The 17,020-nt window shown below is 40.1% G+C and overlaps 1 protein-coding gene across 1 annotated transcript in view; it reads left to right on the top strand.

The window, feature by feature from the left end:
• LOC126183824 (ATP-binding cassette sub-family G member 5) overlaps window positions 1-17,020 on the top strand; it is a 127,025-nt gene that overhangs the window by 85,514 nt on the left and 24,491 nt on the right. Inside the window, exon 8 of the mRNA XM_049926077.1 lies at window positions 11,093-11,186. Within this exon, the coding sequence (XP_049782034.1) occupies window positions 11,093-11,186 (94 nt within the window). The remainder of the gene's footprint in view (window positions 1-11,092; window positions 11,187-17,020) is intronic.

Here is a 17,020-nt window from a genome sequence, read left to right as displayed (position 1 = left end):
ATGCCTCAGCCTTACATTACTGACCTCCCAATGTCACTGGATCTGACTGTATGTGATTATTTCTTGTGGGGGTTTAAGAAAGCCTATGTTTATGTGTGTCTGTTACCAACAACAATAAATGAACTGAGACATCGCATAACAGCAGCTGTGGAAGCTGTAACTAAGACATGCTCTCTGAAGTGTTGGAACAATTTGGATATCTTGTTGACATATGTTGTGCATCTCAATTGGGGCATATTGAATGGCTATGGGGGGAAAAAAACTTGTTCAGTTTCCCATTCATCAAAAAACAAAATGCATTGTATATGTTTATTTGTTTTTAGAAATATAGATGTGCCAAATCAGATGATTCTTTCAGATACACCCTGTATTTACATCCTACAACATTCTTCTACGGCACCAGGGTTGAAGAACATGATTTGGAAGTTAGACTTAATCGGCAAATTGTTGAAGTAGTTACTGTTGCCATGGCTGAGAATGCTGGGTGCAATGTGCGGTCTCAGAGCAGTGCAAGAGTTATGTCACACCAAATGAACGTTTCATTGTCCATGGTTCAAAATTGCTGTGAACAAGTGTGAAATGGTACCTCTAGTGCAGTCCCAAGCTGTCATGGTCACAGGTAGTCATCACACTAAATAACATTTGTAATCTGGAACATAAACATGGTCCACTGTTAACAAATTTTGCCCTCTAATGTCAAAATTAAAATATTTCTTCCAATGGTTTGTTCATTATTTATTTTCCTCATGCCATTACAAATGTTTCCACAAAGTGTCATCGTCCTATGGTCTCTCTTTCTTCATGGGAGCCCCCTCAAGTAGTGAAAGTTTCATAACAACCACTGTGTAGAATGTACGACAGTTGGATTACTATACTTCCCTTTCATTTTCATTATAGTCTTTTCTAAAATATTCACTTCTAATTGCTTAAAATCTCAAAATTTGAAATTTCATTATTGCACTTAATTTTTATGTCCTTCAGATGCCTTGTCATCTTGCATGTGTTTCCACTGTAGCATCTGCCCCTACCGAACTAATGCTTCTTCAGCCTCTGTATCTCACATTGCAGTGATGCTGTTATGTTAGTATCTTTATTATTAACATACCCCACTGGTGTAGTGTGATGTGAGAGGAGAGGAGGGTGGTTTGTTGCCGAGAGGAAAAGGCAGCAAGTGCTTTTGTATGTTTAGAAATAAAATACATATTACAGGTCTGTTTTGATGGGAAAAACAGTGATGGATGTATCCAAATTTTTTTGATAAAAGACAGAAACGTATGCTTTGCCAATAATAACAAAATCACAATTACAATCTCTCACAGGCATGAAGACATGACAATAGGATGATTCTAAAGCCTGAAAAAGTAGCACAATTAGGATCTTCATAGACAGATGCCTTTGAATGGAAAACATTCTAAATTTGAATAAGCTGTCCTAAATAACACCAGCATAGGAGCAGAAAAGCCTATCCTGGATACAGTCTGATTGTGCCAAGAGAGCAATGATGAAGGATGGATACACTGGTGTCAGTCCCTATGATGGGCTTAGAGAGTGTCCTAAGATAGTAATGTGAGTAGTACCTTCCTGGAGGCTAGGAGAGGCTCGAAGTTGGAAGAATTGACTTCTTTAGCTTTAGTGCCAATCTTTATAGCAGCTGGTGATGGAATACTCGTTACACTATTGTCTGATTGCCTGTGTAGCAGACATAAATATATCTTTTGGAAGTGGTGGCATCTGCTAGTGCTGGTACCGCTGCCTGGTGTCATTCCGTTACCGCGACTGGGCAAGTCTGTGATGCTGAGGTGTGCAGGGGCCATGTAGGCTGCACACATGGCTGATGTGTCTGAAGGGTTGCTGATCGCTTTTGCGAAGATAGGCAGTATAGCATTGTGAACATCCTTATTGGATAGACAGCAGCACTTTTGAGTGTAGTGATTACTATGCCAATTATTGTATTAGGTGTACTACAAGTTGAAACTAGAAAACTGGGGCAGTTTGGTCTGACTGTTTGAATGTGGCTATCAAGAGACTAGTTGTCACAAACAGTATTCAATCCAACAGGTATACAGAATAGGTAACAGACATATTCCATGTATCAAGGGAGGTACAGGGTGATAATTATTGTACTATATGAAAAAATATATATATATAAATTAGTTACAAACTACAGTGAGCACACACTTTATTCAACATGTAAATGTGACTACAGATATTCAGACTTAGGTTATGATATGCCTGTCATCCTTGATGACGAAGTGGTGCATACGAATAGTGAAATTCTGCAAGAAGCTCTGAAGTGTCGGAACATTGATTCTGTTGATAACCTGCTGAATGGCTGTTTTCAGCTCAACAGTGATTTTGGGGTTATTACTGTACACCTTATCTTTAACATAGAATGTGTTCAGATTCAGAGAATATGCCAGCCAATCGAGGCCCATGCCAGGGCCTCTTGGATACCCCAGAGCCAGAATGCTGTCCCCACAGGGCTTGTCCAGGACATCAAACACTCTTTTGCTTTGATGGGGTCAAGCTCCATCTTGCATGAACCACATCTTGTCAAAATCAGGGTTACTTTGGATAATGGGGGTGAAATCATCTTCTAAAACCTTCAGGTACCATTCAGTAGTCACCATGCCATCAAGGAATATCACACCAGTTATTCCATGACTAGACATTGCACGCCACACAGTCACCTGCTGAGTGTGAAGAGACTTCTCGATTGCAAAAAGCAGTTTCTCAGTCCCCCAAATGCACCAGTTTTGCTTATTGATGAACCCATCCAAATGAAAGTGGGCTTAGTCACTAAACCAAACCATGCATGCACATACTAATTCCCATCATGTTTCGTGGCTAACCATGCAGTTTGAATGTCCTAACGCAACCCGTTCAGAAGTTATGATGATATTATTTCATCTAGTTCAATAATTGTCACCCTGTACATAAATGGTGAGAATCAGGTCTTTGGTAGAACGAAGTTTATAATCTCACTGCATGCTCAATAAGCTGACTTTATACAGTTAACTGTGTAACTACGTTCTCATGCAAATCTATGCTGTGAAGTAACTATCCCACTACTTCCAGGCCCACACAATTGCATCTTGTAATATGTTGTTGTTTGTGTTTATCTGCTATTGTCATTATTCTTACATTTTCTCAAAAAACATTGGTTCAAACTAACTACTGTTGTTGCACTTTAGTGTGCTGTTTGTTATCGAGTGATAGTTGTGTGTCATGTAAAATGCTAACAAGTTTAAATTGACCACTGACCCATATGTTTTCTGCAATTACTTGTTTCTACACATGAATCATATTCATAAAAGTTACACGAGTCATGATGGTGTGGTTAAGCCCTTAACTCAAATCATGGGGAAGGAGAAAATTTCAGATAGTTGTGTGACTATTCTGATTTTCATTTACTTGTTTCTTTTGTACTGTTAATCATATGGTCCAAGTAAAGGTAACACCGTACCATATAATTGATACATTGAGTGGTAGATGACATATAAACAAGACTGGAAATATTGCTCAGCTTTGGACAAGGTCCTTATTGAGAAATAACTAGTACAGAACATGCACACAACTGTGTGGCTACTTTGTCCCTGCATTGTACCTCGGCTGGAGTGAGGGTTTGTGTTGAGTTGAGTGAGTGAGGGGAGGGGTTGGGGGGGAGAGGAGGGTGGTTTGTTGCTGGGAGGAAAAGGCAGCAAGTGCTTTTGTGTGTTTAGAAATAAAATACATATTACAGATCTGTTTTGATTCTTGAAAAATAAAAGAAGTTAATTGTGTATGGCAGACAAGCAATGAACCTTTTGACATCATTAGGTGGCAGGTATTCTGCCAGATATCAGCATCATTTGTGCATGATATTTCAGTAGCATGATTTGTTATCTTAATCAGATGCTACCTGAAAAGTAGCAGGTAGCACGTGATGAAGACGACGAGTCGTGTTGTTGAAATATTGTGCAGGAACAATGCTGATATTTGGCAGAATACAGAATTATGACAAAAAACCTTTTATTTTGTTGTAGAGGCAGTCCTCAAATACTAAGAAAATAGTCATAATTGAGTTAATAGTTAGCAATGGCAGTAGATACACAAAATAAACAAATATTGTTATGTAGTAGATAAAACACCATAGTGCACTTATACGTTTTACTAGTAACTAAAGTGATTTCATGTTAAATTTTCTTATACGTTTCCCCTCTACTAAAGAAACCCACTAGTGCATGTTTATTGTGATATATTGACATTACATTTTAACTGATGCTAAAATATTTTCTGACAGGATAGAAATTCTTGGCTTTGCTAGGGACATATAATTCCATGTTAAAAGACTACATTGTTTCCTTGCTCAGCCAGATGGTAGCACACTCACTCACTAGCTCTAACCCAAAAGAGAATTTGTTGAAAAGCAGTAAACGTCTGTCTGTAACTTCCATCGTGGATGATGATGAGATTGAAGGAATGTGTGAGATGAAAGAAATTATTCAGATAGTTAAGAGAGATCAAATTTTAATTATGATAGGGGACTGGAATTCGACAGCAGCAAAAGGAAGAGAAGGAAAAATTGTAAGTGAATATGGAATGGCAAAAAGGAATGAAATAGAAAGCCTCAGGGTAGAATTTTGCACAGAACAATTTAATTGTTATGACTTCAAGTTGAACAAATATATTTCAAGGACAACGCAATACATGAAAGTCGCAGATCAAGTGAACAGATTAAGACGTGTGTCACTTTACAGTCAAATCATAACTGAGTCCCAGGTGGCACTGCTGCTGCATGGCTGGCAGACAGCACCACATGTAGAGGATGCGTGTAACTGCGCAGCTGCACTTTGAAAGATCGACGAGTCACAACACTTTTCCCCCCCTTTGAAGTTTTTGCACAGGTCTTGATGGAGGTGGCCTGTAGATTGCTAACGTCCATAGGTGTTGTTTGACTGGTGGTAAAGTCTCGAGGAGGAGGCTTCCCGTACGGACGGAAGTATCTCAGATGATAATGGGTCGAGATGACAGGAAACGTGGGGGTCGAAGCTGCTGGGGCCCCGTGCACCAATCTGCCCATTGCGGCAAGTCTGGTTGTTATAACAGGAGACATGGGCGATGTGTCCGCGTCCGTAGGAGAAGGAGGTGAGTAGAGTTGCTCTGACAGATGATGGTCGTCTGGTTCCTGCATGGGCACGTCTCCTGTTGGTGTCAATTCTTGTGCTGGCACCGATACGATGATGAGAGGACTGCGTTGTGAGTAATGAGAGATTCCAGGATGCCGAGCGTCTGGTAGAGCCGAAGGTGGTGTAGCGGCATCCGGAACAGGCATTGCCGGCACACGAGGCCAAAGCTGGTCCGAATGACGCACTGCAACACATGTGTCTGTCTGGATTTCATACAGGCATCGGCCACGGTGTCGTAAGATGCGGCCAGGACTCCATTTTGGCCACCTGCCATACCACCGTCCCCATACAAGGTCGCCAGCGGTGAACCGGCCAAGTGAAGGCACCAGCGGCCATGATGTGGAAGGCCGCAGAAGATGAAGTAGCGTACAGGGCTGTCGGCCATGTAAGAGCTCAGCTGGGCTGTGGTCCCCCATGGGGGTGAAACAGTAAGAAGCCAGAAATTGGAGAAGCGCATCATCAGCAGCAGAAGAAGTCAGGCGTTTCCTCATCTGAGCCTTAATTGTGCAGACCAGTCGTTCAGCCTCACCGTTTGACTGTGGATGGAACGGAGGGACCGTGACATGCATGACGCCGTGACGGGCACAAAAATCCACAAAATCGGAAGAGGCAAATTGCGGACCATTATCAGTAACATTAGTAGAGGGAAGGCTCTACAAAGAGAAAATGCGAGCTAGACCATTGGTGGTTGCCGTGGTGGTAGGTGACGTGCAACGGACAATGAAAGGAAAGTTGAGTAGGCGTCAATAACGAGAAGCCAATAAGTACCTAAAAAAGGTCCCGTGAAGTCAGCATGAATACACTCCCAGGGCTTCTCAGGCAAAGGCCACGGTGACAAAGATGACTTCGGGGCAGCGCCCTGTGATGCACAAGGGCCGCAGGCAGTGACCATGTGTGCGATTTCAGAGTCGATGCCGGGCCAGTACACATGACGGTGCGCTGGAGATGTTGTGCGAGAGACACCCCAGTGCCCTTGGTGAAGGAGGCGCAAGACCGAAGAACGCAAAGATGCAGGTACCACAACATGCGGCGAAGCATTTTTTGTGGAAAGGAGGATAACACCATCCCTAGCTGTGAGGCGGTAACGCAAAGCGCAGTTGTTCCGCAACAGATCAGAAGTCTTAGTGGATGGATGATCTGTCCAACCCTTCTGAATACAGCGTAAAACCCGGGAGAGGGTAAGTTCAGAACCCGTAGCAGCCAGCCTGTCCCCAGTGATGGGGAAACCGTCCACAACCCGCTGCTCAGCAACATCCAGGTGGAAACACAAAAGTACGTCCCTATCAAATGCCAGATCAGGACCCATGGGAAGGTGAGACAGTGCATCAGCATTCGCATGTTGAGCCGTCAGCCGGAAATGAATCTCATAATTGAAACAAGACAAGTAAAGAGCCCAACACTGGAGGCAGTGTGCAGCCTCGTCGGGAAGTGACGTTGATGGATGAAACGAGGAAACAAGTGGTTTGTGATCCGTAACAAGATGAAATTTGGAGCCATAGAGAAAAACACCAAACTTATGAGAGCACAAATAATGGCCAAAGCTTCTTTTTCAATTTGAGAATACTTTTGTTGGGCATCCATAAGCGTTTCGGAGGCATAAGCAATGGGTTGTTCAGAACTGTCAGAAAAACGGTGCGCAAGGACTGCACCAACCCGTATTGAGAGGCGTCCGTGGCAAGAACAAGATGTTGGCCTGTTTCAGCATAGTCTTCAATTTCTGGAAAGCCGCATCGCATGACGCGGACCAGTGAAAAGGCATGTTTTTATGCAACAGGCGATGCAACGGCTGAGCCACCAAAGCAGCAGATGGTAAAAACCTGTGATAGTATGCTATTTTCCCCAAGAAGGCCTGCAGTTCCTTAACAGATGTAGGGTGAGGTAGGGCATCGATCGCAGCGACAGGTTGCTGAAGCGGACGAATACCATCCCGAGAGAGTTGAAACCCCAAGTACGTGATAGATGCCTGAAAAAATTTTGATTTCTGAAGATTACACTTAAGACCAGCAGTCTGTAAGACATGAAAAAGTGTGCAGAGATTTTGAAGATGTTCTTCAGTGGTGGAGCCAGTGACAACAATGCCATCCATGTAATTTATACACCCAGGAACAGGGAGCAATAATTGTTCCAAGAATTGCTGAAAGAGAGCAGGGGCACTGGCAACCCCGAATGGCAATCGTTGGTATTGATAGAGGCCGAAAGGTGTGTTAAGGACCATAAACTGTCAGGAAGCAGCGTCGAGAGGAAGCTGATGATAAGCTTCTGACAGGTCAAGTTTAGAAAAAAAAAGTTTAGTGAACAAGTCTTCAGGTTGAGGCATAGGGTAAGTGTCGATAAGGCATTGAGCATTTACAGTGGCTTTGAAATCTCCACAGAGATGAATATCACCATTTGGCTTAGCAACGACAACGACAGGAGAGGACCACTCACTGGAAGTGACAGGAAGCAAGACCCCTGAAGCAGTGAGACAATCCAGCTCCCATTGGACCTGATCACGAAGGGCCACAGGAATGGGCCAAGCCCGAAAAAACTTAGACCGAGCAGTGGGGTTGAGAGTGATATGAGCTTCTAAGTCGTTTGCACGGCCAAACCCAGGAGAAAAAGGGATGAAAATGTCGACAAGGAATCCAATTGAGCATAAGGAATAGCATTAGAGATCATATTGACAGTCATCTATGGAGAACCCAAAAACGCGAAAGGCATCGAAAACAAAAAGATTCTCCGCGTTACTATGGTCGACCACACCGCCACACACTGTCAGGGGGCTTGCGGAGTATGGATGTAGATGTAGATGTAGACCACAAATATGGGAACAGTGCGAATGACAGATTTGTAAGATACCTCAGCATCAAATTGTCCCAAGATAGAAATCTTCTGTTTATTGTTAGTCCGTAATTGCCTAGTGACAGGTGACAGGATTGGAGAACCCAACTGAAGATACGTCTGAGAATTGATGATAGTGGCAGCAGAACCAGTATCCACCTGCATGCGAACATCTTGACCATGTATTTGGACAGTGAGGAATAACTTCCCTGAAAGGGAAGAAGTAAAATTGACAGACAACACAGAATCAGAATCAGCGCCATGTTCATGAACATCATGTATGCGGTCTGATTTGCAAACGGATGACACATGAGCCCCCCCCCCCCCCCCTTTTTTTTCTTCTTACTGGAAGACGACGTAGATGAGGGTGAATTAGGAGATATGATACTGCAAGAAAATTTGATGTGGCAGTGAAAGACCTAAGTAGAAACAAAGCGCCGTGAGTATAAAACATTCCGCCAGAATTAGTGATAGCCTTGGGAGAGCCAGCCATGGCAAAACTCTTTAACCTGCTGTGCAACATGTATAAGACATGTAAAATGCTCTAGTAGTTTGAAAAGAATATGGTAATTTCAGTTCCTAAGAAAACAGATTACGACTGGTGTGAATATTACCAAATTATCAGTTTAGTAAGTCATGGTTGCCAACTAGTGACACAAATTCTTTACAGAAGAATGGAAAAGCTGGAAGAAAGTGACCTTGGGGAGGATCAGTTTGGATTCCAGCAAAACGTAGGAACATACTAGGCAATACTGACCCTATGATTATCATAAAAGATAGGTAAGGAGAGGCAAACCTGTGTTTGCAGCATTTGTAGATTTAGAGAAAGCTTTTGACAATGTTGACTGGAGTACTTTTGTTGAAATTCTGATGTTGTAGGGGTAAACTACAGGGAGTGAAAGGCTATTTACAACTTATACAGGAACCAGACGGCAGTTATGAGAGTCAAGGGGCATGGAAGGGTAGCAGTCATTGAGAAGGGAGTGAATCATGGTCATGGACTATCCCCAGTGTTATTCAATCTCTGTGTTTCTGAAGAAGAAAAATTTGTTAACATCAAATATAGATTTTTAAGTGTTAGGAACTCTTGTCTGAAGGTATTTGTATAGGGTGTAGCCATGTGTGAAAGTGAACATGGACGATGAAAATTTAGACGAAAAGAAAATGGTAGCTGTTCAAATTTGGTGCCACAGAAGGATGCTGAAAATTAGAGAGGGAGACCAAGATATAAATACAGAAACAGATTAAGAAGGATGTAGGTCGCAGCAGTTATTCAGAGGTGAAGAGGCCTGCACAGGATAGAGTATCATGGAGAGCTGTGTCAAACCATTCATCAGATTGAAGAAGAAGAAGAAGAAGAAGAAAAGAAGAAGAAGACGACGATGATGATGATGATGATGATGATGATGACAACAGCAATAACAACAATAATAATAATAACAACAACAACAATACCATCTTTCATTGACTCAATACCTGTACTATTTAGTGAGTTAACTTTACTTCCGATTTATTTACATTTGATGTTTACTTTCCAGTACCGTATTTCTTTTACCTGTAATGTTTTTGGCAAAAGTAAGTCCAGTCTGCACCTTTGGTTCTGACTTAATCTTTTTTTCCAAATTTTGGCAATAGCGTGAATCATTTGGATGAAGACATGTTAGGTCACATGCTGCCTGCAAATAGAGAGATTTTCAATGGACTCATTCTGTGACTAAGGAAGTGATGACCATGTAGTTTGGTCCTGCAATCCACATATGACCAACCAGCCTAGCATTAATTAATAACTTTCTAGTTTTCACTAATATTTCTGATCTGACACGTACAAATTTTTCATGTACATGAGTCCATCCTTCTTCCTTTCTTCATTTTCCATTAGAGTTCATTATTTTAATTTCTCTGTCCAGGCTGTCATTTTCCCCACATTGTTGACGTTGACTGTTGGAAGCTCCTTTACCTCAAATTTCATGAAGTTGTCATGGGTACCATGTCTAAAAGATCAGAAGGCCAGGTTTCTTTAGGCATGAAATGTCTTGAAGTGGCATTGTCTCATCTCATGGGGAGTAGGCAGGGCATATTTGCTCCAATTTTACTAAGCTTTAGTATTGTTCCTTGTAGATTTCACCACAATACACATTTTGCACCATTTTTATATTTTTTCCTTTCATCAATTAAATTCCATGTTGCCTGTCTTATCCAAGGACTTCTACTAGGCCTTGTCTTTTTTTTATTTTTGAAATCTTTTATCCTTGAATCTTTTAACTATCCCAACTGGTTGCTGTAGTGATGCCTAAGTACTAAATGGCAATTCGTTGTTTATCCTAATGAGCTGTGAGTCACAAGCTGAGTGTCTATTAATTATGGAGTATGTTTGTTTGCTTTCCTTGAGGTTTACCTACAGAGACACTATCAGGTTGTTTTTCTGCCCAGAAGCCTATAGAAAACCAACACTGAAATCACCACAGACCATTAATAGTTTCAATAGTTTCTTTAATCTCACAGGTAGTGGAACTTAGGATCAAGATGCCTAATAAACAGCTCAGAATTTCCCAGTTGGTTTCTGTATACAGTAACATTTCTAAAAGACATATTGTTTGGAATCAATTCCCAACAATGTTGTTCTGTGTCCTGATAGTTGCAAAAATTACTGGTTTTATTTGGTGTTCAGACATGAACATGACTGCTATCTCCTCCTCCTCTCCCTCCCTCTCCCTCCCTCTTTTTTTATGAAAAAACTGTGAAACCTCCAAACAAATAAGACACTCTTATAGAAAAATAAAGTTGTAAAGATTTTGTGAATTGTCTCTATTTGGTATGATTTGTACTCTTTTTCACAATATGTGCATATGTTGTTATTGTGTGTGTGTGTGTGTGTGTGTGTGTGTGTGTGTGTGTGTTCATTTATTTTTGTAATCCCATATTCATGACCTGGGGTGTAATTATATTTTAAAAAAACCAGACATGAAGTACATAGAAGCAAGGAAATGTTGTTCAATAATAGTCTCTTTGTGATTTCATTGTTTTCTATTTAATACTTTTGATGAATTTAAGCTAGTATAAGAAAATAAGCATTTATTTAACACAAGATTTGTTTCTCATTACAGGATTATCAGAGGACGTTTATCACTCGTAATGGGCTTGTATTTAACTGTATTGCAGGAGCATATGTTGTCGCAATAATTGTAACAGCCTGCACATGTAAGTATAATCTGAAAAAATAATCTTAAGCCATCAGGGTGTATTTTTGTAATGCTGAAGGTGGGGGGGGGGGAGAGGGGGGGGGGGGAGAGAGAGAGAGAGAGAGAGAGAGAGAGAGAGAGAGAGAGAGAGAGACCCCTCATTACCCTGTAAACAGTTTACTGGGAAGTAGAAAACAAATAGCTGTATTGACAACTTCTTGCTTCTAGTTTATGTTAAGTAGAAGTGATTCTTATTTGCTGTAAGTGTGTTACACCACAAGAGGGATCCACCAGTTCATTGCATAAGCACCATACTGAATTAACATTGATAACTAAGATCTGTAAGTGCCTCTAGAAATTTGGAAGACTGCGTCAGCAAAGTATTTTGTAACTGTAAATACCCAGAACTGTAATCAGATGATGGATGTTTAACTATACTATGTATTATGTTGATTCATAGTTCCAGAGCATTTGTTTTGCATTGGTAGTGTTACAGATGTTTATCATTTCTTTGTCACTTAATGTGCTAATCCTGCACTAAATTCACTGACGGAAAAAAACCGCAACACCAAAAAAATGGTTAATGTAGAGTAATGAAATTTTGGGAATTTAAGTGATAACATTGCTCAAAACAGGTTGAATCACCAAATTGATGTACAGATTTGCAGTCAGGGTGTGTATGGGATAACCACAAAGTGCTCTTGCTGTCATATGACATCACACCCCAGGCTATAACTCTTGATGTATGTCCAATGTGTCTAGATTGCAGACAGGTTGGTTCGGGTTCTCAACTGACCCCTTCCTAATGAACACACGGCCATCACTGGCACCAAAGTAGAACAAAGTTTCAACAGAAAACACAACAGATCTCCACCCTGCCCTCCGATGAGCTATCACTTGACACCACTGAAGTCGCAAATGGCGCTGGTTTGGGGTCAGTGGAATACATGCTACAGGACATCTGGTTGAGAGCTGTCCTTGAAGTAATCGATTTGCAACAGTTCATTGTGTCACAGTGGTGCCAACTACTGCTCAAATTGCTGTTGCAGATGCAGTATGATGCACTAGAGCCATACGCTGTACGCAATGGTCTTCCCTCTTGATAGAACCACGTGGCTGTCCGTAGCCCCATCTTCATGTGATAGTACATTCCCATGACCATTGCTAGCAGCAGTCATGTACAGTGGCTACATTCCTGCCAAGTCTTTCTGCAGTGTCACAGAAGGAACATCCATCTTTTGTAGCCCTACTTCTTGACCTCGTTCAAACTCGGTGAGCTGTTGATAATAGTGCTTTTTGTCACCTTAAAGACATTCTTGATTAACATCAGCTCACCACATCCCATCTCAAAGGTAACTAATTTCATGACCATTGCATCCTCATAGTGGCACTATTACTGCCACTCTTTGCGACTGGCATGAAATTTGAATAGGTGTCTTCTTTCAGACATATAAAAATGCCCACCAACTTCTGTTTATGTCACACAATTCCTTCTTGGCAGTGTGATTCTTTCTATCAGTGTATATTTTTGAAATTTGGCAGCTTAAAAGAAAGATGTTGTTATCTTTGAACATTGGAAAAAAATGAAAATTTTGTCATCATATTTGACACTCCATGATAATGTTTTCCTTTGTGACGTATACTTGCAGCAAAAACAGTAAGACAATAAGACTAATCAGTAATATTTATGCCAGAAGGATGAAGGTTTGTTTTCAGCAAAGTGTACATTATTATGAAAATTCCTGAAAGAATATTAAGTTCTTAGGGTCAAGTTTCATGGTTTTAATATGTCGGGGAGTTTCACTTGAGTCATGAACAACAATAGTAGTAATTTTGTCATATTTCAAAGTAAGCAGTTTTAATTTTGTAATTTATATACTAGAAAAGCTGTACAGCTTCATTGAAATAACTCCTCATTTTTTCAGCAGTGACATTGGTCGAAATCTTAAAGGGAATTCAGCACTGAGACACTAACATTCACCTAAATGCCAGTTATGACTCAGTTAGCCTAATTTCCAGTTTCAGCAATTGGTGATTCGAGTCAACTAATGAATTGAAGTATTCCACAACTTAAGACTGAAACAGCAATAATTAGCATATGTCTGTTCATGCTTATCTGATGGCTTATCATCAGTTTAAAATTTTTCTATAGTTATCTGTATGTCTGTGTAAAGGATGTTTTCTGCCAGAAGTATTGCACCTAAAAAATTGTTTTCCAGAATGTGTCAACCAGGATTCCTGCAAGTGTTCATAGAAAAGTGTCAACCACTGTTGTAATTTAATATTAATGACTAAAACTGAAGCAGCTATAGTTGTAAGAAAAATGGCAGATGAAAAGTACCACAGGTTGTACTGCACCATTATTATAGTCGCCTGCATTCCAGTAAATGACAGAATAACTCACCTGGGAGAAAATAATATATCACTTGATATTCTTCATTTTTTTGTGCTCTTTCTCATTTACAAAATATATTTTGATAATTTAATTTCTGTTCAATTATAGTTCCATACTCCATGGACATATCACACGGTTTTTCATTTATGGAACTAAAAGACTGATTCACTGTTGACAATACCAGAGAAGGAAAGTTGCTACTCACCATATAGCGGAGATGCTGAGTCGCGATAGGCACAACAAAAAGATTCACACAGTTATAGCTTTCGACCATTAAGACCTTCTGTGAATCTTTTTGTTGTGCCTATCGCGACTCGGCGTCTTCACCATATGGCAAGTAGCAACTTTCCTTCTCTGGTATTGTTACATTCCATCATGGGTTTTCCATTGATTGATTCACTGTTGATATTCATGTAGATTCAGGAGCATACACCACCCCCACCCCCACCCCCACCACCACCACCACCACCACTATCACTATTGGTCTCAAAACATAACTTTTTGAATCACACTAACAGCTTGAAATCAGTGTGGATTGCTTCATAAGTGCTCTGCAGGATAAAAATGTTATTTTATCATGATCACACAAGATAATATAAAAATTATCAGTTTCAGCTGACTATAGCCATCTTATGATGTGACAGTATTATACTTAATCATTAAAATGTGATTAACTGAAAAGCAAGATATCATATACTACAAAACATCACTTAAACACATTTCAATACACTGAGACAAACAGGTACAGCTGCTTCAGCTGTTTGTGTCTACATTTTCATTTACATTCTACAAGACACTTCATGGTGTGTGACTAATTATACTTGAAGTAAAATAATACTTCATGTGCTTTGTTACCACATTTAATGATCCATTCACAGATGAAGTGCAGGAATAATGATTATTGGTATGCTGTTGCACTCACTAAATGAACATGGCGAAACTTGCAGATCATTTTGGGTATTATCTATCCCCTCTACTAATCCTACTGAGCAATACTTAAAAATCAACTCAACTGAGTGTTTGGTAAACTATCTCTTTCATAGATGAGTTACATCTTTGTAGGATTCTTCCAACAAATCTGTTTGACCTCTGGCTTTGCTATGACTATTATTATGTGGTCCAGAATCCAGATCCATACTCCTGGTTATTTTACAGTTGTGATTGTGTTTCAAGTGATTGACTGACTGTTGTGCATCAAACAGTAATGGATCTGCCCCTATTTATGCACAGTATGATAAATTTTAGTGTGATTCAGGGGGGTGTATTCTGGCTTCCTGTGTGAAACTGTCAGCCAGGGCTGTCTGTCTGTGGGAGATACGGTGACAGACTGAGCATAGCTACTAGCCACAGTCTCAAAGTAGTAATGGTTTCGGTGCAGAAAGTGCTGTTTTTCTAGTGAAACCTGGATTGTCAGTGAAATGGCCTATAAAACACTAGATGCTAAGATTCAGTGTTTTATGAAAATACTAATTCTATTCTGGATTCATCCACATTAGTTACAGATAAATAAAATGAGGACTTCAGGAAACTACTATTAATTTTAAGGTCTATGCCCATATCATGTCTTACAGAAGTGTACTAAACATAAGACTGTTGAGAATGACATACAGGCTGTTTTGTCGCAGCATTTCACATAAGGCCAGAATTGCCGTCCTACATCGTCATTGGAGGTAGACATAGGTGGCTAAATTCTGTCCTGAGTAACTGTAGCACCATAAAAAAAGGAATAGCACTGCATTTCTAGTGAGTCTCATAAGGAACACCTTTTTTTTTTTTTTTTAATGTTGTGGAATTGTCGTGAAATGCATGAAGACTACAAACTGTGAAAAAATAATTCTCTGATTAATTTTGGTCAGGCCCAGTCGTAGTTTCCGTACAGGGGAAGACTGTGAAATTACCTATAGGAACTAACCTAGACCTTCAGCTATGCTACACATCAGTCTGTCACTACAACCAAGATTTCAGGGGGTGCAATATGACACTCTAGCCAAAAGTTAAGATAAGATCTATAGGTAGCATATTTGTCCACAAACATCACATTTCCCGGCATTTTGTCACAACAAATCATACTAAAAGACACATTTTGAAGAAATCTTTAATGCTATGTATGTAAGCTTTGCTGCATACTTAATGTTTTTCGTGTATTCAGTTGTAAATTGGAGAGGTTTTATGTCTCGTGTGGGTCCAATCCATGACGTTTATGGCTTTGTTTAACAAAACTGTTTCCCTGATGTCACAGTTCTTGTGCTGTGATTGTGTTTGGCTGAATGAATGTATAAATAAATACTGAATTACTATTGAATAAAGGCAATGATGTAGAAAACAGTCTTGCAGGATTGAGTAATAAGAAAGTCACAATCTCTTAGGAAATGGAAAGGTGAATAAAAATAAATTGGAGAAAGCGGAACTTGAATCCACAAACTTAGACACTGTAAGTTCACATCTACATCCGCTACACTACCGTAAACTTCTGTGCTTACGTGTCTTGTGGTATATCTCCCTCTAATTGCCAATATATCATTAAATGATATTTAATTATAATAAATCAACCAAGAACTGTGTGTTTTTAATACATCTTCGATGCACCATTGCCTTGAAATGGCATACTTTCACAACTCTCAAGTTGTTGTTGTTTGAAAACAGTGAAATATGAAAATTCATTTGCCACCAATATGATGATTCTCATCATTTTGATGCAACAAATTTTACCAATAATGACATGTTTTTGAGAGGTCCTTAATTTGCTCGTGCTTTGAAAGTGCATCTATCCATAAGATGTAAGTTATAACATAAAACCTGCCCAAGATGGGCTTCAACCGTTTAGGATGAAATCCAATATTGTGTCTCCCATGTTCTGCTTGTGACAGACATGACATAGGACAGCTAGGCTGAAGGAATTGAGCCTTTAGAAGGCTCATAAGAGATGTAATCTGTAGAAGCGATGTTCCAAAGCCTCTGCTACATATACCTTAACTGCCATTTCAAGGTGCAGCTTAGATACTTACCTTTGAAAAACATCAGTCGTTAGCAGTTCCAAACACATTGACTGTCACTGTGTAAATTTAATCGGAAAAATTCGAAATGTGTTCTGATAATCCATTATTGAAAAATGTATTTAAATATATATTGTGGGGTGCCTCCACCTCAGAGCATTTAATTACGAGCTGCGCCTGATCTTGGTTCAGTTTAGCAGTCAGTATGTTTCTTAGGTCACTAAATGGACCGATGACTGGCAGCACATATTTCACAGCTTGTGCAGGGTGATATGAAAGTAACTGTGCAGCTATCCTCACATTTTGGTGCCTGCATCCAGTAATATTCAGCTGCACCTCTTAAATATGAAATGCAAATGAAAGATTGCCCTTCTGATGATCCAGCATATCTCCTATTAACTTTTTCGTCATGGATGTGACATCTGGCAAAATGAGTTCTTTGTCATGTGAGAGGTTTCTTGGTAA

Source organism: Schistocerca cancellata, chromosome 4 (assembly GCF_023864275.1).
Source record: "Schistocerca cancellata isolate TAMUIC-IGC-003103 chromosome 4, iqSchCanc2.1, whole genome shotgun sequence".
Lineage (NCBI taxonomy): Eukaryota > Metazoa > Arthropoda > Insecta > Orthoptera > Acrididae > Schistocerca > Schistocerca cancellata.
Note: the sequence above shows the minus strand (reverse complement) of the source record. Positions and strands in the feature narration are given on the sequence as shown.